Below are 23247 nucleotides of genomic sequence, written 5' to 3' on the forward strand. Positions count from 1 at the left end.
TATACTAGTATCATATGAAACATGGGTATAGAGCTTTCTAGAAATTATTTTGTCCCCTTCGGAATGGTTGACACAAATATAACTAAGATGGTCATAAGGCTCTATAATACAGTTAATTATTTGACTTATGGGGGAAAGGGTATCAAATATATCACGTAAAATTATAAAATGGAAGATGATTGATAAAGAGAGTCTAAGATGTTACAGACTGGATAACGTAAGCAAACACCACGAGGGTGCTTAAAAAAGGCGTCTTGAAATTTTTTTAAAGGTAACATATTACTGAACACTACCAAAGGGTTAAACTTAAAAAAACAGACAATACCACGTATTGATGACAATGTGGATCAACTGGAACATTGCTGGTGGAAATGCAAAATGGTTCAGCCATTTTGGAAAAACAGCCTGGCAGTTTCTCACTCACATGACCCAGTAATCACGACCATGGGAATTGACCCAAGAGAAATGAAAACACCCAACCTCACAAGAACATGCACACAAGTAGCATTATTCATTAATAGCCTGAACTGGGAACAACCTGTAAGTCTATAAGTTTGTGAATTAACAGAGAAATTATGATACATCCATACTATTGCTACTACTCAGCAATAAAAAGGAATAAAACAATATACCAGCAACATTCTGCTAGAAGTCAAACACAAAAGACTACATGCTGTGTGATTCTCTGGACATGAAATTCTACAAAGGGGACAACTATATAGTGACAAAAAAGTGAATGCGTGGTTTCCCAGGGTTAGGGGAGAAGATCAACTACTACAAAGAGGCACAAGAAAACTTTCTAAGAGTGATATTCTTTACATCATTGTAAATAATTATTAAAATTAGTCAGGTTGCACACTTAAAATTGGTTAACATTTCTGCATGTAAATTATGTTTCAATAAAATAATTTGGTTGATTATTAAAAATATTGCTAAATATAGTTTAACTAAAAGTATTATTAAAAATTAAAAAGTAAACAAATAGAACAGATAGTAAACTGCTGACATATCAAACAGAAAAAACTATTTCACGATAGACTTTTAATGGTATGTGTTTAGTGAGCTACAGATAAAAAGAAATGCAAAAAAAGTCTTATACTGTATCTAGTCATCTTAATGTTAATATAACAGGGCAAAGCTAATAGGAAATTCGGAGAAGGCAATGGCAACCCACTCCAGTACTCTTGCCTGGAAAATCCCATGGACAGAGGAACCTGGTAGGCTGCAGTCCACGGGGTCGCTAGGAGTCGGACACGACTGAGCGACTTTACTTTCACTTTTCACTTTCATGCACTGGAGAAGGAAATGGCAACCCACTCTAGTATTCTTGCCTAGAGGATCCCAGGGACGGGGGAGCCTGGTGGGCTGCCGTCTATGGGGTCGCACAGAGCTGGACGTGACTGAAGCAACTTAGCAGCAGCAGCAGCAATGGGAAATTATTTTTGGAAATAAGATTTTTAGCCTAAAAGAAATAATAAAGGGAGCAGAATCTCATAGTCTTAAATTTGAATTAAAAATATTAATTCTTGATTTATTTTTTCTTTCTAAATAAATATATATATTTCTAGCTCTATCCTCTGAAAAAGTCCAAAGCTATGATAACCCATTAGCAATGACTATCCACAGTACCCAGATTATTCCCACAAAAGGCAATCAGGGCTCTTAGGAAAAAATGGCTGAGTTCAGATTTGGGACAGAAAATGCATAAGCCAAGTCTGGGGAATCTTGTAGAGATAGAAAGTAATCAGGCTACAAAAGCGTAATGAGGTTATACCAAAAAGGTACAAAATCGACTTGAAGGGAAAACTCATTATTCTGAAAACTGTTAAGTAATGGGAAAAAATAGAGTACTTTCCCTGCCTTTCTGGTACAAACTGTACTTCACAGCAACTAAATTTTCAGGATAAAATTCCTCTTTAAAGAAGAATCCTTGCCAATTAATATGGGATAAATAAAATAATTTGAAAAAGAAATCAGCATTTTGCAATTTGTAATGAAAATAATGAACCTAGGTAATAATCATTCGAAACCTACCATAAAAGACTTTATGAAAGATTAAGCACACAGTCAAAATCACTGAAAATGGGACAACCAAACATTACGTGCCTTTTGACGTGAGGCAACAATATTTAGCATCACTTGTGAAGTATTCTTGTCTGTTTTCTGAAAACTGAACTTCAATATCAGTAAACCTCTAGATCTAACTTAAGAGTTTACAGAAAAAAAATGGTGGACAGAGGAACACTAAAATGATACCAGAAAGAAGAGATCTATGAAATCTAGAACATGGGACACTCCACAGGAAAACGTAAGCGGCATGAGAAAAGGAACAGTGAAAGTTGACTTTTATTGACTAAGACTTAAGAGTCATGTCAACCAAAGCAACGGCAAGTCAACTATGAAAACACATTTTTGAGACAATCAGGGAAATGTGAACACGGAATAATTATTACATGTTAGGAAATAATTTTATTAAGTTATTTTGATACAGATGACAAAGATACTCTGGTTTTTCTAAAAAAGTCATCTCTGTTAGAGACAGATATTAAAGTATTTATGAGTGAAATGATATAAAGTATGGGATTTTCTTTAAAAGTGTTACTGCCAAAGAAAACTAAATAAAAAAAAAAATAGATGGGGTGGGAAAGAGATAAATAGGATATTAGGAAAATGCTAACAACTTTTGAAGCTGGGTAATGAGCACTTCTATTTGAAAATCCTTAAATAAAAAAATTCATAAGGAGCTAAATATTTCCATGTATAAAATTTTTAAAGAACACTAATTGTGGTTAAATCCTATACTACTATAGGACATTCTATATATTTTAAAACATGTCAAATAATGTAAACATATATTTAATGCAATCTATATACCTATTTATAGATCATGTCTATCATCTAGATTAAAGGGATTAAAAAATTATCTAGAAGGATGAGAAGAGAGAATATTAATATTAGTTATTCAGGAAACTTACTTGTAGCAAGCAATTGAACAACTGATTAAACAGGGGTATTAAACAAAATATTCACCCTAATACACTGAAATAAATTTTCCCTATCACAAAGTAAACACTTAAAAAAAAAACTGAAAAATTTCTTTCAAATCATGAAGTCTACAAATACTCACATTTTGAAGAAGCTGCTCAAACCAGTCATATCCAGTATCTCTGCATGCTGCAACCTAAGGGGAAAAATATGGTGCACCTATCAAAATTAGAAATTTACATTAAAACATACTTTTGCCTTGCTATAGTCTCAAGAATAAAAATGTTCAAAGTTCTAAATTTAAAAAATTATTTTCAGACTTATGGACATAGGGAGAGGGGAGGAGAGGGTGAGATGTATGGAAAGAGTAACGTGGAAACTTACATTACCATATGTAAAATAGATAGCCAATGGGAATTGCTGTGTGACTCAGGAAACTAAAACAGGGGCTCTGTTTCAATCTAGAGGGGTGGGATGGGGTGGGAGATGAGAGGGAGGTTCAAACGGGAGGGGATATATGTATACCTATCGCAGATTCATGTTGAGGTTTGACAGAAAACAAAATTCTGTAAAGCAATTATACTTCAATAAAAAATTAAAAGAAAAATAAGAAAAGAAAAAATTTTTTTTAAGTGATTGTGGATTAAATGATTAGAACTAAAAAGAAATTATTTTCAAATAAACTATTTTTTTCAGTGAGCCAATAATCTACCATGTTAAAGAACTTTACTCCAAAAGTATATTAGAAGCCATTCAAGATATTCACCTAATGTATTAAAATTAAAAATGGCATTACATTCTGAATAGTATATTGAATCACACACTATCAGGAAATCTGTAAGGTCTAAAACAATAAAAATGCAAATGTTTGCTTATTTTCCTTCTAGGGAGAAGATTTAAAGACATTAGTAAAACAGAGATGATCATGTAATCCCTAATATAAAAATTCTTAAGTTCAAAACATGAAAAGCATTCTGGGTCAAAAAAATTATAGTTTATGTGTATAATTAAACATGAAATTAATTTTAATTCATGTATTCTGGAAAAAGTAGAAATTACGGTCTCATTTCAGGTTGCTATTCATAGGTTATTATATCTTTTAATCTACTTCTCATTTCCCTTTCAATTTTCAATCACTGGAAGAGTCTGGAGAATTTTAATATCAGTGCTTAAGACAATGGATGCCCAAAAAGAAGTGGGGGTAGGTAGAAATACCACTCTCATCTTATTTGCATCCCTTGAGTTATCTCCAGAAATATGTAATAAGGGAAGTATCAGAGGGTAACCAAGTATCTTGTTATTGTCTCTCCCTTTATAAGACAAGGCAGGCCTCAGTGAAGTTTGCACCCACAGGAACCACCCTTGTTTCAGTCCTTCCTTACCACATCAGTGATATTTAAAATCTTCCTTGTCATTGCTTCTTTGTCATTGTGTGGAGTTGGAGTAAACCAGAGTTTTTGGAATGTTTCATTTACTAATTTCTAGGAGAAAGAAAAATTTCAAACTAATAAGTACAATAAATGTGGCAAAATTCTTAATCCCAAATTCTCATTAAAGCCCAAAGCAAAAGTATATATATGTGTGTGTGTGTGTGTGTGTGTATATATATATATATATATATATATATTTAAAACCCTGAAATTTCTGGTATGACATCCTCAGTTTCAAAAAGATCACCAATTAACTTATAAAAATTAGAATTTTTTTTCAGTTTGGCAAAGATTTTAAATGGGTTAATAATATGCCAATGCAGGAGATCTAAGAAAGACTTGGGTTCGATCCCTGGGTCAGGTGATCCCCTGAAGGAGAGCATGGCAACCCACTCCAGTATTCTTACCTGAAGAATCCCATGGACAGAGGAGCCTGGAGGGCTACAGTCCATAGGGTCACAAAGAGTCAGACATGACTGAAGCGACTTAACACAATACTATGTCTAGTATAGAAATGCTGGATATAATGCACTTAAATGCTTTTGATCAAACTAAAAAATAGTTTTGCTGCTTTGGTATAAGTTGTTAAAAAACAAAACAAAATCAAAACCCCAAAAAGAAATATAGGGACAATCACATATACATAGATTCACTAATGAACTCTAACTTTCAACAAAATATTTACTAACTTAGAAAACCAAGCACATACCATTTGAAAATAAATTTAATTTGAAATGAATTTCCTATATACAATGTAATCTCTACAATGACATTAAATATTACAATTGCAAATTGGTTTGATAAGATCAGATTTCATTAACTAATGCAGGACCTCAAAATAAAAATACCTAACCACGTCTTTTTCTTCAATTTATAGTCTATAATATTGATTTACTTTTACAGTTTACATATATACATAATTAACAAAACTTATATATATAAAGCAAACATTTAAATTACTTGGGCTTTCCTGGTGGCTCAGTGGTACAGAATCTGCCTGCACTGCAGGAGACACAGGAGACTTGGATTCGATCTCCAGGTTGGGAAGATTCCCCCGGAGGAGGTCATGGCAACCCACTCCAGTATGCTTGCCTGGAGAATCCCATGGACTACAGAGGAGCCTGGTGGGCTACAGTCCATATGGTTGCAAAGAGCTGGACACAACTGAAGTGACTGAGCATGCACACACATGTAAAACGTTAATGAAAAATGAATTTTTAAAGTAGTCAATGTTTTTAACTTACCTTAATGCCCTCTTCATCATTTACCCTGCGAATCATTTTTACACACATTTCTGTAATTTTTGGAAATGTTGGTTGTTCAATACAGATGTCTCTTAAAATCTTTATCACCCTTTTTCTGACACTGATACCAGTATCCTAGGACAGAAAGATATTCCAAATGTCAGAAAAGCTGAGATGCCAAGGTGTATGAAATTTGATAAAATAAAATTAGAAAATACCCAGAAACAGTATACATACATTTATTAACATGATAAACATGGTCCATATATTTTCTTTTTAAACACATTTATATTAATCTTATTATAAATGAGTTATTTAATTATGCTATCTTTGCTTTTAAAATGTAATATCCAACATATAGAAAATATTAAATAGCACTGAACCCAAGAGGACTGTATAAGCTTGCCAAAATTAAATAGAGTAACAAACATGAAACTTAGAGGACATGTTTGGCACTTAAACAGCATATGAAGTATATTTAACAAAAATGTTTATTTTTAACAAATCTTTCAAACCAGTATCACTATTTTATAATTTATAGCAAATATAAGGAAAAAAGGAACAGACCAAAGGAAACAAATCCATGAAAAAATAACAAGACTGGCTTGCCTTTTTAAATCTCTCAATGTCATGGTGGTTATGTGTAAGAAAGAGTTAAGAGAATACTCTAAATAAAACAGAGATGAAATACTGTGGTGGATACATGGGTGTTAACTGTACTATTTTTAACTTAACAGATTTCCATAACTAAATCACCTTTAAATAAAAAGTACTCAACACTCATTGTGCAAAATTATCTCCATTATGTAGTGTAGCAAACATGAAAATATTTTAGGGTATATTGGTAAGGTAGATGCTGTCAGAGTTCATTATACCTGAAAATCCTGTTGTTTGTCCTTCACTCTTGAAAAGAGTAAGACATTAAAAGTGAAAAAATTCTTCTACTTTTTCCTTAAAATTCTTTGTTTCCATCAAGATTTTATGCTAGTTGGAGATGAAATTATCTGTAACTCTCAGTCCCACAGTATAAATATTGGGCTAAAAGTGATAAATTCTTGTCAGTTTAGGAATACTGAAATCCTGTACCTAATGAATTTCTGTTGAGTTATAGAAGAAGTCAATAACCCTGCAGTGGGTGGTATGGAATTTCAACAGGTATTTTGTAATGCCAATGTTTCCTTTCATTTCCAAGGAAACACTTCAGGGCCACAGAATTCAATGCCATAGAAGAAAAGAATATCTTAGAATAGCATTTCTTATGTTTGCTCTTAAAACTCAAATGACTTTATTTAGCTTGCAGGTATCTGAGTCTGTCATAATTCAGCTTTAAGGAAATATGCAAATACACATAATAACCAAAAATATTGTCAGAAACCAAAGTTCCATATATAGCTCTCACTGAAATAATTCTTCCTGTTTATATACATATATATTTATAATTACTCAAGAATCCTATCCAAAACACTTAACTATGTCATGTAGCTCCTATCATTTACTCTTTGTATACCAGCATAATCAAAAGCTAATAGTAACTGGTAAAAGGAATCCAATTTTTACCAAAGATGTGCTTTACAATATTAAGCAGCCCTCCTCTTGAAATATGTTCTTCTTTAGAAAGTTGCTACAGTTTATATATTAGGTAAGATAAATACAGAATTGATATCTACTTTTTTACCTTAACATTTTAAAAAAGTGATATTAGAAAGGCAAAATTATATTTATAAATTATAATAAAAGTGACAAAACAGGCATACCAATATTCTTTCAATCAGCATATCATAATACTGCTCAGCAAGCTGAGGTCGACAAAGGACAAATCGACCTAGTAATTCCACTGCTGCTTCTCTGACACTAGTGGAGTTATCCATTAATCGCCCGTGAACTCCTCGCTGCATATCCAGCTGAAGAAAAATAAAGAAAATATAACTTATACTAAGTAGAGCTAATATTTTAATTTGAATATAAAAGTTACATAATAAGAATAATTTGTGTTCCTCTTTACCCTTGCTAGAATACTGGGGTCTACAGCAACAACCTCAGATAAACACTTCATGGCTTTTGTTCGAACGGCAATTGCATTTTCACCAAGAACTCGAAGGATCTGCCAAGCAAATATTAACATTTTCATTAATTTTAGAACACGTAACTTTTTAACAAAATACAGAAAGAAAACATGCAAAAAAGTATAGAAATATCAAACTTACTTTCCTTCAATTTTTATATATGTAAATAAAAAGATCTGTTATACTGATCCAAAGTTTTCACTTAAAACACTAAGGTATGGTGTTCTGTACTTTATGGCCTTTCCTTTCTTCTGTCATTCTCAATTAAACTTGTTTTTTATTGCTATGCTTCATTTGCAAGAAACTGTAGGCCCACTGAAAACTTTCTATGTGTAACTTTAATCAAGGACATTTAGTATCATTTAAATAATAATTTTGGTAACTGAATAATTTGTTTTTATAACATCAATCACTCTAACTATACCATCACTCTACCTGTACCATACAGATACATATCCACTTATCTGTAAAACAAGAATCAACAGGTAAAAAGCATGCAGAACAAACATATTTTAACAAATATGGAACAAAGAAACAAATGTTATTTTCATGATTTTTTAAAAATATCTGTTCTCAACAATGAACAGACATCACACACAAGTTTCCAGAATTAGAAAAATCAGTATCACTGTATAAGGAATTCTGGTCCAGTTTACCTGTGTCAAATAAATATCAAAGCTCTGGGCAAACGGCCTCATAGAGGCCAAGTATCGAACAATCAAACAAGCGTCATCATAGTCCACAGTATCAGAGTTCATTCTGCAATGAAAGTCATTAAATTGTAATTAATTTAACTTTTTTGTAAAGTAGGTAAATAGATATCAAAGAGACAACTGAAAACATTGGATCTTTTCCTTTTGGATCTTACTTTAATGTGCTGAACTGAGAAGGTGTGGTTTTGATAATGCTTCTAAGAAACTTCTTCCGGTTTTCAGCTCGATGCATAATTTGACCAGTTGTCTCAACTTCCTTTGCATGATGTGACCCTTCAGATGATTCTTCATCTTTTTGTGATTTCATTGCTTTTTCTGTTTCCAGTGTTGTATCACGGAACCACTGGGCAATATAGAATTTACGAGAAAACTGGAAAGAAATTTTAAGGCTTGAGTTTGATGAAATTAGTAACAAAATTTCCAACCTACTGACAAAGCGTTCACAATCAGAAACACAATTATCAAGGTTTACTTTAAAAAGAAGAGTTTAGAACACATGGATAAAACACTGAAGGTAGAACACTATAATTACTTTCAAAATTTTACCTACTTCTTCAAGAAATATACAGCCAATTATTGCTGAACTATATTAACACTAAGGTACATGTATAATCTGTTCCTGAGTTTTTTCCCCTCCACTTTATTGAGAAATAATTGACATACATCATTGTAGAGTCTGTTCTTTTCCACAAAGACTGAAGACCTGTAGTAGTTGGCTGAATAGCTTTAGCTATTTCCAACCTCTTTATTTTTAATTCTCCAAGTTCTGTAGATGCATATCCCATCAATTAAAAAAAATTAAAAGTGCCCCAATACAGTGTATAAATTTTACATACAAGCTTATTTTACTAATATTTTGGATATATATTAAAAAAAACACCAGAATTAAGGATTATATTTAATATATACATACAAAATTCTAATCATTTTATAAAAATTCACTTTTTATATGCTAATAGATTATTTCATACACTACCTGGCTCAATGATCTTTGTCTCAAAGATAAAACATGGAAAGATTTTGGATTACCCAAGTCACATAATATTAGGACACACCAATATCTGTATCAGAATTTGACTATCACATATTTCTATTTCAAAAATTAATATTCCAATACTGCTCTCCTCTTCATGACATTCTCAATTTTCTTTCAGACCAAATTTGAAATAAACATGTGAATATTACAAAACAAGGAATAGAATCCTACCACCAGTGAAGGATCAGTCTCCGTGTTTTCATCCAAGTAATCAAGCAATGCTTTTTGCAATTGCTGTATTTCATCTTCCCCTCCTGAAACCTATAAAACAAATCAGGTAATAACACAAAAATATTACTAATATATTTTAATAAATCATCTACTCACAAACAGAAATCTGAGGGAAAAAATCTTATAAATGATAAAAAATGTACAGGCATAGTTAACTAAAAGGAAGAAACAGAAGAATACTGTTTTTTGAAAAACATTATATACTGATCAGGTTACTTTCATGAATTACATGTTAACTTTTTATAAGGAAGCTCATAGGGAGCTGACATAATAATTATTAGAAAAATGTGTATGTAAATCTTCAGAGGTAGGAACCTCCTAACACTGGTTTTCTATTTGGTAAGAGACACCTCCAAACTTCTAATCTAGTAAATGGAAGCTGTTACTTGTATTGTTATGTATTATGGGTATCTTTGAGATATTATTGAAAAAGAACATTCTGAAAGGGAAATATTTGTAATTAATACAAAATACTTTATGTCACATAGATCAAATATACAGCTGATTTGGAAGCAGAAAGAGACTGAGTCTTTAGGTCCTGTCAAGAACAACGTTGTTGTTTAGTTGCTAAGTTGTGTCCAACTCTTTTGAGACCCCATGAACTGTAGCCTGTCAGGTTCCTTTGTCCATGTGATTTTCTAGGCAAGAATACTGGAGTGAGTTGCCATTTCTTTCTCCAGGGGATCTTCTAGACCTAGGGATCAAACCTGTGGCTCCTACATGGGGTACGCAGATATTTTACCACTGAGCTACCAAGGAAGCGCTTTCAAGAACAATACAGAGCAGGAAATTAACTCTGAGTTGACATTAATGTCTATAGCTTATACTCTGGTTTTACCTGTGTGAAACGCCAAATATATGGTTTAGATTATATATCTAAGCAGAAAACAAAGATGAGAATAACCTGTGTTCTGAGAGTGTAGTGAAATGGATATATTCAGAATGGTTTTATTTAGTTGCATCTGAGGTGTAGATTTTTCTTCTTTAAATTTTCAATTTTATATTGGAGTATAGCTGATTTAACAGTATTGTGGCAAGGTCAGGGAGACAGCAAAAGGACTCAGCCTACATATAAACGTATCCATTTCTGCCCAAACTACCCTTCCATATAGGCTGCCACATTAACACTGAGCAGAAGTTTCTGTAGTACACAGTGGGGCTTTGTTGGTTATCCATTTTAAATATAGTTGTGTATACCTGACTCAGTAATTCTTGGGAGACTCCTGAGAATCTGCATTTCTAACAAGTTCCTAGGTAATATAAAAGTTGGTGCTGCTTGTCCAGGGAATCACATTTTGAAATTCTAGGGTAATGGTGACATCCTGTCTGCTCAAAATGCTTCAGAAGAAAATAAAAATGAATATACAAACACATATGTATGTATATTCTAAAAGAGAATAATAAAGCAAATGCTAACCACTAAAGAAATCTGGATGAAAGATTTGTGGGAGCTTTTTGTGCTATGCTTAAAACTTTTCTGTAAGTTAGAGGCATTTGTCATGGCCAGCATGGATATGGTTATGGACATTAAAAAAATAAAAAAGAGTATAAAGAAAATGAAAAAAGCTTTACATGGTAGGATTACAGATCATTTGGGCTACTTGGTGGCTGAGATGATAAAGAATCCTCCTACAGTGTGGGAGACCTGGGTTCGATCCCTGGCTTAGGAAGATCCCCTGGAAGGGGGCATGGCAACCCACTCCAGTATTCGTGCCTGGAGAATCCTCATGAACACAGCAGCCTGGCGGGCTACAGTCCATAGGGTCACAAGTTGGATACGACTGAGTGACTAAGCCTACACATATCATTTACCTGTCAATTTTCTTAAGTTATCTTAGTATTACTATCAACTCCTCCACAATTTAAAATAAAAGTATTGTTAAACCAAATAGAAACTAGTATCATACATTCATAACAGAAGTTCACACACACACACAAAACTTAACTAAGGATTATATAAATCATTTGAAAGTTCCTGTTATACAGAATTCATCCTAAGGTATATATTTTCTCTGTGGCACTTTCACATGATTTTATTCTGAATCTACAGAATGAAATCCAACACTAACGTAAGAATACCTTAAAAAGTTCTTAACTATTTATGACTTATCCCCATAACATAAATTCTTTATCTCAATACCTGTTTTAAAATTCGTTCTATAGACCCTTGATCCATTTTGCTTGTAACAGCATCTTTCCTCAGTCGTGCAGCAACAGTTCCAAGGTAATCAAGAGATGCCACTCTTAAAGCCATCTCTGTTGACTTGTTACTGAACTGATGAACCTGCATATGAAAAATAATTTTAACTTAAAATATTTTTAATAGCAGTTTATATAAATTCCATATCTATGCTGTTTTACTTGAAATTTAAACATTTTTTCCCCGTCATATTGTCCCACAAAGTAATTACCCTTTAAAAATTTTTTGTTTTATTTTTTTGGCCGCATCCTGCACCTTGCAGGATCTCAGTTCCCTGACCATTGACTAAACGTGGGCCATGGCAGTAAAACCCAGAATATTAACCACTAGGCCACCATGGAACTCCCATTAATTGCCTTTTGAGTTTCCAGAATTTTAACATTTTCATTAAAAAGAAAAAAAAATTATAACTAAGTCTTCCTAAGAACACAGTCACTTTCTTTAAATGTAGGCTCAACTGTATAAAATGGGATTATAACTAAGAACTTCTTAGACTGGAATTTCAAAGTCTATTAAAAATATCTTGGTTTCAGAATAGTATTAATGTATTTTCCAACTGACAGAAAGTAAGGTTCCCAAAGCTCTGTAACAACTACACGAGTCCAAATGTAATTTAAAAATAAAAATCACAACAGCAGTTCCTTGTATTTATTTCCCTTACGGTATTACATGAGGACTAAAATGTGTCACGTTTTTAGAAGTCCTCTTAAAGATGACAGAGTTCATATTAATCAGTTTCATGCTTTGAAATGAATTAACTATAATAACATGACTCTGTGTTGAGATGCTTTTAACTAATAATACTTTCAAACAAATAAAATAAGTTTTTTAAAGCACTGTTATCTTATGTAATGAAATGAAAGCACCAAAAGTCACAACATTTCAAAATTTTATACAAGGTACCGACAGTATTATGTACAGTAATACATGCAAAAATAGAGATGCAATGGTCATATTTCCTTACACATTTTTAAAGAATTCATCATCTGTGAATCAGAGTACATCCTCATTATGTTGTCTTCTAGTAATCTAATAATCTTTAAATGCTATACTCTTACCAACAGTCTCCCTAACAAACTAAGGAGTAGTTCAGCAGCTGGCCATTCAGGCTTATTGACTGTTGAAAGAAGGTCTTGAACAAAATTTTCAAATAGTGGTCTGTAATCTTCTTCACCTTGCTTACTACCACATCTGTTCAAAGATAAATAATGAAAAAGCTGTGAGTTTAGGTGACATGTTCACCAATATGACTGAAATTCTGTTAACTAAGTTTCTCGACTTATATATCTAAACAAGGTGTAACAGAGCACATTAAATAAAATATGGTTTAAAATGAATCTATTTCTCAAGCTTCATTTTCCCCCCTACTACAGGAAATTAAATTCATTTACTGACTAATATTAACATTACTTTCTGGCAAGCATAATACACTTTAAATAATGATCACTGTTTTTCTATGAGATTACTATAAGTTCTTCTGAAAACTAAGTAAACCTCTATCCCTAAACTTTCCTGTTCAACCAGAACGTCTGAAAATTCAATGAAAAATTAAAGAATTTCAATCTTGTACTTTAGCTTCTAGAGTTCAACACACAAGAAAGTTCATGAAACTTTAGATTTTATAATATTCCAACCGCCTCATTTTAAAAGATAAGGATATCAGGAGTCAGGGAGATATAGTCAGGGTTTAGACTATGGAAGGAAGTTCAATTAATCTTTTACATAAAAGAAAACTATTCTCTCCATGGGGAAAAGAAAAATCAGATTATGTTAATTTTACTCACTTTTTAAGGAAGATGGAAAGGAAGTTTTGGGCTGTCCGCATGGCTGTTTCATAAGAATTGGTAATGACAACATCTTGGTCAACCTAGATTGAGAAAAATGGATGGACATAAGAAATAACCAACAAACAAATTATTTCAGTTGCTACTACCATGTTATTACTGACTATAAGGGCAACACAATTAAACACTAAAACTTTATGAACTTCCCTGGTGGTACAGTGGATAAGAATCTGCCTGTCAATGTAGGGGACACAGGTTCAATCCCTGATCTGGAAAGATCCCACATGCCACGAAGCCTGTGCACCATAAGTACAGAGCCGGCACCATAGAGGCCGGGAGTCACAACGACTGTGCCCATGAATCTCAACTACCTGAAGCCAGCACACCCTTGAGCTTGTGCTCTGCAATAAGAGAGAACACCGCAACGAGAAACCTACACACTGTGACTACAGAGTAGCGAGCACTCTCACAACTAGAGAGAACCTGCTCACAGCAATGAAGACCAAGCACAACCAAAAATAAAGAACTTTTAAAAATACTAAAACTTTAACTAAACTCTTATGTGTAACAGAAGATACAATCAGCACTGTTGTGTTCAGTCCCTCAGTCATGTCTGACTCTGTGATCCCACGTAAGGCAGCACACCAGTGTTCCATTTCCTTAACTAGCTCCCGGAGTTTGTTCAAACTTATGTCCACTGAGTCGGTGATGCCATCCAACCATCTCATCCTGTTGTTCCCTTCTCCTCCTGCCTTCAATCTTTCCCAGCATCGGGGTCTTTTCCAATCAGCTGGCTCTCTGCATCAAGTGGCCAAAGTACTGGAGCTTTAGCTTCAGCACCTGTTCTTCCAATGAATATTCAGTGATTTCCTTTAGGATTAGCTGGTTTGATCTCCCTGCAGTCCAAGGGACTCTCAAGAGTCTTCTCCAGCATCACAGTTTGAAAGTATCAATTCTTTGGAGCTCAGACTTCTTTATGATCCAACTCTCACATCCATACACAACTACTGGAAAAACCATAGCTTTGACTAGACGGACCTTTGTCAGCAAAGTAATGTCTCTGCTTTTTAGTAGGCTGTCTAGGTTCATCATAGCTTTTCTTCCAAGGATCAAGTGTCTTTTAATTTCATGGCTGCAGTCACCATCCACAGTGATTCTGGAGCCCAAGAAAATAAATTCTGTCATTGTTTCCATTGCTTCCCCACCTATTTGCCATGAAATGACAGGACCGGATGCCATGATCTTCATTTTTTGAATGGTGAATTTTAGGCCAGCTTTTTCACTCTCCTCTTTTCACCTTCAAGAGACTCTTTAGTTCCTCTTTGCTTTCTGCCATTAGGGTGGTGTCATCTGAGGTTATTGTTATTTCTCCTAGTAATCTTGATACCACCAGCTTGTGCTTCATCCAATATGCTTCATTCTTAACATATGTTAAGAATGAGAAACATGTGTAACAAATGAAATACGAATGGTTGTTTATCATGATCTCGGTCAGAACAATTTTGATAGAAAATACAAAAAGAATTTGAAAAAAATTTGCAGGTTCAGAGTTTATGAAATGCTGGAATATAATACTAAATAAAATTCAACTCCATCATTAGAAATTTAAAGATCAGTATATAGGTAATTCAAAGTTGTAGAAACCTGATACATGAATAAACATTAAAAAAATTCACTAGTAACCAGAAAAATGCAAAATAAAACATTGTATTATTTTACACTAACCAGACTAGGCAAAAATCAAAAAGTATGAATGTAAACTAGAATATCACTTTAGAGCAAACTGACCAGTTTCATTAAGTTAAAAGTGTATGTAAATTATGATTTAATATTCTACTTCTGAGTATACCTAGAGAAACTTATGCTTCAAGTTGTGTGTCACATATGATGTATTTAACCCAAGTCAAAAAGAATCTAGCATTAGCTACATGTATTAAAAACAATGGCATGTGAAAAAATGTGCTGTAAATGTCATTATATCATTTCTGTAAATTAAAACTTTATCAAATATGCAGATAAATAAATAAATAAAAGAAGATAAACATTCACAATGGTAAGGAAAGACTGTGAAAAGAGAATGAGATTAGGAGAAGTGGAGAACAGGGACCTCAACCTTTTTGATATTTGTTTTATACTTTGCACCTTTCTGATTATAGTAAAGAAATAAAATTAAACCTCTTTTGAACTTTTTGGAGGTAAAACTATAGAACCTGGAAAAATGTTAAGTGTTGATGGGTAAAAGCTACAAAACCAAAAGCAAATCATGGCTATAAGTTACTCAAATTGTTGTTGTTTAGTCTCTAAGTTGTATCTGACCCTTTTACAATCCCATGGACTGTAGCCTGCCAGGCTCCTCTGTCCATGGGATTTCCCAAGCAAGAATACTGAGTGGGTTTCCATTTCCTTCTCTAAGGGCTCTTCTGAACTCAAGAATTGGCAGGTGAATTCTCTACTGTTGAGCCACCAGGGGAGCCCCCAAGTTACTCAATAGAGAAGGCATAAATTCATTTTCAGCATGAATTAAATATTACATTAAAATTTTTTGTTACATGTGACTATAGATATTGCATACTATAATACTCATTTTCAAATTCAGTATCTCACTTGAACCTTACAACTTGTAATGGGCTTGTTAGGTATTATCATTCCCATCTTATAAAGAAACAAGATTAAACCAATTTATACATTTCATGAATGGTGGATACTAGAACTCAAGTCTCCTAAAATTTAGTCTAATGCTCGACAAGGATCTGAAAGCCCAGTCAAGAAAACCTAATTAACACCTTCAGTTTTATAAGAATGGCAGAGAATACAGGTACTTCTTCCTACAAAAGCAAACAGTTCTAAAACTTACAAATGATTCCTTACTTTTTTATTTGAGTCCTCTTCTGAATTAGAGTCCTTCTCTGATGATGGTAAGTGTACTACACACTGAATTAGTTGTAAAACCAGTGCTGTAACCATCTGAATATACATAGGCTCTCCATCCATATCACTACTATTTAACCTTTAATGGAGAAGAAAATATTTCAATCATACAGCATATGAAGAGAATTTCATTTTACATGTTATTTATGATCTGTAAGTTTCAGGATGCTTTCTTTACCAAAATTTCTAGGCATTATCCTTAGTGCTTATAACAGTGACCTTAAGTTAATTATTTTGGGAAAGTTAGAAATAATACCAACTAAATATCTATGTGTAGATCATTAAAATAGTCACAGAAAAAATGCAGTATATAAAATTCTATACTTTATATGTACTGCAGATTGAAAACTGTAATGTAAAACATCAAATATTTTTCAAAGTGATTTTAAAATGACAAGTCTTCAGGATTTCACAATGCTGAGGCATTCTGATATTTCTTTTCTTATTAAAATCTGCTCCATAGTCAGTTCTTGATCATACGTTAAGAGTATGAGGTCTGTGACACAGAATGTAAAAAACCAGATTTTAAATCTTTTTGTTTAAAAGAGTATTCCTTTATACACTGATAGCTTTTCTTCAGGTTTTAGTAGACAATAGATGTTTAGCAATACACAAGTGGTCCAAAAAAAGTAAGATAAAAACAATTATTTTATAGAAGACAACCTTCAAAGCAATCTAAATATAACCCTATATGCTAGGGTTATATTTAATCACCCAGGAATATTATGATAGTCATGGAAATTATGATGATCTATGCCAGCAAAGGCAATACTGCTAACAATAGTGGATAACATTTCTTAATCTGTGCTTAGTGATTTAAAGTCATGTCTATTGTCTATATTGCCATTAGAGCAATTTTTCAGCTCTCTTTTTCCTACTGCTCTTCTCACAGACCAATGGTTCTTAAACAGGGATGACTCTGCCCTTCAGGGGACCTTTGCCCGTGTCTAGTGAAAATTTTGGTGATCATAAATGGAAAGGGTACATTTCTTTTGGTTATCTAGTAGGTAGGGGCCAAGGATGCTGCTAAGCATCTTACGATGAACAGGCCAGCACTCCAAACAAAGTACTATCTGGCTCAAAATGTCAATTATGCCAAGACTGAAATTCCCTGCCAAAGATTTTTACACTTGACAATCACTGACCCTGTAAGTCCCTCAAGAGTGTATTGTTATTTCACGCATTTAAGCTATTCTTCATGCTGTTCTGACACAGAACTGCCTTTCTTTCATTCGATGATTAAAACAAAAATCAGAAATGATAAAGAATAAATATATGATGGCTATAGTATAATAGGGTTCTTCATCATAAACTTGGTGTTTGCTATAGTTAGTTACCTGAAGTTCCTTAAGCTCCTCTTGCTGGTAGGTAATCTTGCAAGTGAAGTAAAAATTTCTTCCAAAATTAACTGCCTATGTTTTTCATATCTTGAGAATACCTATTTAGCAATTGTAAGATTTCAACTTAAGTTATAATTATTTGAAAACAAACAAAAATGATACTACATTATGTGATAAAATTCTAATCTGCCATTTAGAATGAAAATGTTTTCAACATCTTCAACAGTAATGACTTAATTTGCTCAACTTTTCTATCATTAATTGTAACAATCTTATAGAAGTCATAGTATACTAGTTTCATGTAGAGGAATATGATATCTTGGGTATGGAAAGTAAGACAAGATTTAAATGACTTTAAATAATTGATTGTATTAAGAAATTATTAAATATTTTTAAATACTTAGAAGTGTTTAAAATCTAAGGCATACTAAAATAGCCCTCATGGAAAACTCAAATCTGCATTAGTTTTTGCAAATTTGTATTGAATGATATCAATATTATTTTTGGGGGGGATAACTAAAAATGTGTACTGATCATACTTACTGCAGTGACTAATTTAATGGCACACAATTGTAGTTCACTGACATTTTCCACAAAAAATGGTGTTATTCCCATTGAAGATACCTGCACAGACACAGAGAGTAATGATAATACACATCTGTAATAAATTTCAGTAACATTCTACATTACTAAGTCCCAAAACACTAAAAAACTTACTGAAAAACAATGAGAGAGCATTTTCTTTTCCCTCATCAATCAGTACCTAGTTTTTCCTTTGTCCCTTTCATCTTCAAGAAAATTAGTACATACCTTCCTTCCCAGATGCCATTCCTTTAATTACCAACTTTTAGACTGATAAATGTCACAGAAATGCAAAAAAACAAAACATAATTCACTATTCTGGAGAAATATCCTAACATATTTTAAAGGAAATGATCATATAACTTTCAAATAATTTAGATTTTAGAATTTACACTACATTTACCTTTCTTCTGCCCCAAGTGCTTCTTTTTAAAACTTCCCTAGACTTTTACTTCTTCCATTTAGATATAATATACTCAGAATAGAAAAAATTAACATAGTGCTGGTATTATTATTGAGTGTTCAAGGTTAAACTGAATCCAATTAGGTCCTTTACACTTGAATTATTTGGTCTAGAAATACGGAAAATGCTTTAAAAAAACTTACCTGAAGGATTGTTGTGTCTGTTAGAAGTTGTATTTCTAGTAGTTCTGATAAGCTGCTAACAATGTCACAAACTTTATTATAAAGCATTACTATTACTCTCTGCTTATGGGTAGAACATTTAGCCCGTTTTGCCTTTGAACTTAATAAGCCTCCTAAAATTAAAAAAAAAAAAACAAAAACAACAAAAAAAAACAAGGCTTATGTCAACTTTTAAAAATGTCTACTAGCAATGAAACTGCTTCCTGAATTAAAAGAACACATCTTTTTTTTCTTCCCTATATAAAACTTGGCAAAAAAAGCTATTTATTTATTGAAGAGAAAATTATTCTCTAGGGAATACTAAGAAAGTCACCATTGTTAGAACAGATTTTCAATGGCTATTAAATTCTTGTATCTTAAATATAAATTTATTTCTTATTTTTCTTTTCCATCGACTGGAGCAGGATAGTAAGATTATATTCCCCTTAAATCAACTTGCAATAATTAAATAATTATTTAATAGATAATTAACTTAGATATTCATGATTCAAGTTTGCCCTCCTCTCTTCAAATGTAAACATGTTAATATACTTGACTCATTTATAAAGATTATCAGTAAGAGGAAGAATATACATTTTTTAATTAATTTATTTTTTATTGAAGGATAACCGCTAAGAATAGACATTTTTAATCAACCCACTTTGTAGATAATATTTTAGGCAAAATTAGGGTGAAGTACTAAATGGAACCAGAAGCGAATATTAACATTATCTAAGATTGCCAGACCAGTAAAATTACTTGTTATTATATGTAAACAATTGCTAAAGAAATTATAACTGAACAAGTACCAGACTGAAAAAGTTCTATATTCCAGTCAAATGAAGGGCAGTGTTTATTACAATTTTATAATCTAGTAATTTTGGTGCCATTTGAAGTCACTGCATTCTGACCCAACCAACATGGCAAAATTATATTACAGGTTAATTTTGATATTAAACTATAAAATTATCAGTATAAAAGGGCAAACCAACCTCCATGAGGATCTAATCTGTAAACAGGATCATACTGAGGATAAAGTGTATTCTGCAAATGAAATTTAGTGTATTGTATAACTCTTTCGATTACATCCTCAATATATACAGCTTTTGGCATGTTAGGGGATGTCATGATGTTTATAGTTGTAAGACAGGCATCTGCTGATTTTGTCACTCTCTCCATAATAAGGTCTCTCCATAACCTTTCTTCTTCTTCGGTATCATTATTCTGTAAAACAGCACATTGTTAATGAAATGGAAATAAACACATTTATAGGTTAAAATATTTTTTAAAGATTATAATATATTTGACCTTCACTGTAAAACTCTGTGTCGGGAAGATTCCCTAGAGTAGGAAATGGCAACCCACTTCAATATTCTTGCCTGGAAAATGCCATGGGGTTGCAGAGTCGGACATAACTGAGTGACTGAGCATGCACAGTGGAAAATTTGGTAAGAGTTTTGATATGGGTCTATTTAAAGAATATCAGGAATGAAGTATAAATACTTATATTAGGTATGATTTTTGTGTTAATGTTTTGAAACATAATGTACTCTTACTTTCTAATTTCACCATTAGGTGACATTCCAATAACAAAGTTTTAGTTATGTTTATCTTCTGGGATAGACTTATTTTAAAAGTAAGTAAAATGTTGCAGACTCAATAATTTCTAATACCTATTTTTCAACAACACTGTATTTCTGAAACTGAGATTAAAAAGTGGTGATTACGCAGACTACTGAAAACATAGTTTATTTTCTAAAATAGATAATTCAACAACTGATAGACTACGTTTTAATTTATACATCAGCAATATGCATTACAATTGGAAAAAAGTGACTTTAATCTTACTTTTAAAGTGAAAATCCTTCTATCACATCCTGAGTTATAAGATATCGACTTTATATTCTAGGAATATTTTCATATGCATGCTATTGAAAGCTTATAACAGTGAGAAGAGGAATGAATAAAAGCATAATATATGTAAAGCAGAGCAGGGCTTTATACTAAGGCCAAAAAACTCCACATCTCTAGCTTTCTTTCATTTTACTACTTACATATCCACTAAAAAAAGTAACCATAAAATATCTTTTCTTTGATATTGAAACTGTTTCATCACTCATGTCAAACATTAAGGCTTAAAAGCAACACACTAAAAAGTGCTAAGGTTTTCAGGAATAAAAACAATTTCATTAAAAGTGACTCAGCAAGTTCTCCAGAACTTTGAACTCTAGATTCTTGCTATTTACCACAGTTTCTTGCTAAAGTATTAAACACACACACACACACACACACACACGAACACACACACCTTGTAAGACTAAAGATGTAGTATTGGGTTGGCCCAAAAGTTCATTTGGGTTTTTGTAATATCGTATGGGAAAACCTGAACAAACTTTTTGGCCAACCAATATACTGTCACTATAGTTTCTCTAATCCCTTAGGTTTATATGATTCAAAAGTTATTTTAAAAGGGCATTGGAAAAATATGGATATATTTAACAAACCACAGAAATACCACCTGAGATTACTTTTCTAAATTCCATGTAAATCACTTAGCACTCCCGTGCCTTCTGAAAACATCAAGAACACTTCCTTTCTTGATATAATCAAGATATATCAAGAGATTTATTTCGAGATATAATCCAGCTCATGTGCTAAACATATATACTATGTATGTATACATGAGAATGAAGTATTATCAATAATACTTGCTACCAGTTCTTCTTGCTAGATGAAAATTGGACCTTTTTCTGTTTCAAAATTTTCTATACTACTTTTATTATCAGTCATTTAAAAATAAATTTCATTCACTAAAAATATTCCCAAATTCTTATCTCTTACATTAAATTCCTATAAGCATTAGTGTTTGAATTTATTAATTGTTAAAGAGACACCAGGATCAATTCAAATGCACAGACAGTTTTGAAAGTCTGCTATGAAGGTTAGGAAAGCAGACCCTGGTTTATATAAACCATTATTATACCATGTTGCTACCGCTTTTGATAAAGCACACTAAAATGTAATGACAGCTGCAGTTAACATTTATTGAGAACTTACAATGTACCAGACAGTGTTAAGCAGGTTACATGAATTAATTGAGGAAACATCCTTTCAACAAACATTTGAGCTAGATATAAATATAATACATAAGGATCAACATTTTAGGATACATTAAGAAATTACCATATGGTTTCCAACTATTTAGTTCTCCAGGGAAGGTCAAGAAAAAGAATTACTTCCTACCAGCATTTTATAAATGAAAAGACATTTTAAAGACTCATCCACTGACAAAAGGAAAAGCATAATGTAAGATTAAAGAATGATCCTTTGAATTGAATGAATTTACATCTGTCACCATATTTATATCAAAGCTGTCAACTGATAATGTGTAACATAAATTTTGAACTACTAAGAATCAAATTCTAACTGCAAGGCTAAATGTGAATTAGTAAACAGTAGCAACAAGTTCAAATTAATAAATTTTGGAATTTTCCCTATAAATCAAAGTTGCTTATGAAAAACTGTATAATTTAATAGAGTAAAATTAACAATACAGATCTTAAACTTACATGATTTAACAAAGTAGAGAGCTTTGACCCATCTTGAATATTCTTTTCCAAGATATTTAGGACTTTCACAGTTTTGTCAGTGGAAAGCTAAACAAAAGCAAAAATTATTTTCTCAATCATTGGTAAACATAGTAAATTATTCAAGAAACATTCTGTACAATTATTCCCCTTAGTTTATGGATTATATAGCATTAACACTCGCTCAAAGAGTAGAAAAATAAAAATTTCTCACTTAGCTCCTCCACTCAGATCTGAATTATGTAGAGAATTACTTATTTATTTTTGAAAGAACAGCAAACGGAATGGGCATATACGTATGTTTCTAACGCAAATCCTACCATATAGCTAGTTAAGACGGAATTTGTTCTGGCCCTCTGCTCTGTGAAAGTGACACTGACATGCATACGATCACAGAGGCACCCACACATACTCTCTCTAAATATTTCATCTGTTGATTTTTTATTTTTAAAAACACCTATTTAATTTTTTACAAATAATGTTTTCTGTATTTAAAAAAT

At 32.4% G+C, this 23247-nt stretch overlaps 1 protein-coding gene across 7 annotated transcripts in view; it reads right to left on the reverse strand.

Annotated features, from left to right (window-relative positions):
• The window catches only part of NIPBL (NIPBL cohesin loading factor), a 197997-nt gene that overhangs the window by 34007 nt on the left and 140743 nt on the right, over positions 1-23247 (reverse strand). For all 7 annotated transcript variants that reach the window (XM_042233855.1, XM_012097046.4, XM_004017042.5 and 4 more), the window contains 17 exons: positions 22730-22816; positions 20153-20384; positions 19143-19294; positions 18498-18578; positions 17952-18052; positions 16555-16693; positions 13687-13769; positions 12961-13093; positions 11843-11986; positions 9643-9732; positions 8591-8805; positions 8379-8481; positions 7662-7760; positions 7414-7560; positions 5660-5794; positions 4368-4466; positions 3128-3181 (listed from right to left, as the gene is read on the reverse strand). In XM_042233855.1, coding sequence (XP_042089789.1) covers positions 3128-3181; positions 4368-4466; positions 5660-5794; positions 7414-7560; positions 7662-7760; positions 8379-8481; positions 8591-8805; positions 9643-9732; positions 11843-11986; positions 12961-13093; positions 13687-13769; positions 16555-16693; positions 17952-18052; positions 18498-18578; positions 19143-19294; positions 20153-20384; positions 22730-22816 — 2094 coding nt within the window. The remainder of the gene's footprint in view (positions 1-3127; positions 3182-4367; positions 4467-5659; positions 5795-7413; positions 7561-7661; positions 7761-8378; positions 8482-8590; positions 8806-9642; positions 9733-11842; positions 11987-12960; positions 13094-13686; positions 13770-16554; positions 16694-17951; positions 18053-18497; positions 18579-19142; positions 19295-20152; positions 20385-22729; positions 22817-23247) is intronic.

This window comes from Ovis aries, chromosome 16 (assembly GCF_016772045.2).
Source record: "Ovis aries strain OAR_USU_Benz2616 breed Rambouillet chromosome 16, ARS-UI_Ramb_v3.0, whole genome shotgun sequence".
In the NCBI taxonomy this organism is placed as follows: Eukaryota; Metazoa; Chordata; class Mammalia; order Artiodactyla; family Bovidae; genus Ovis; species Ovis aries.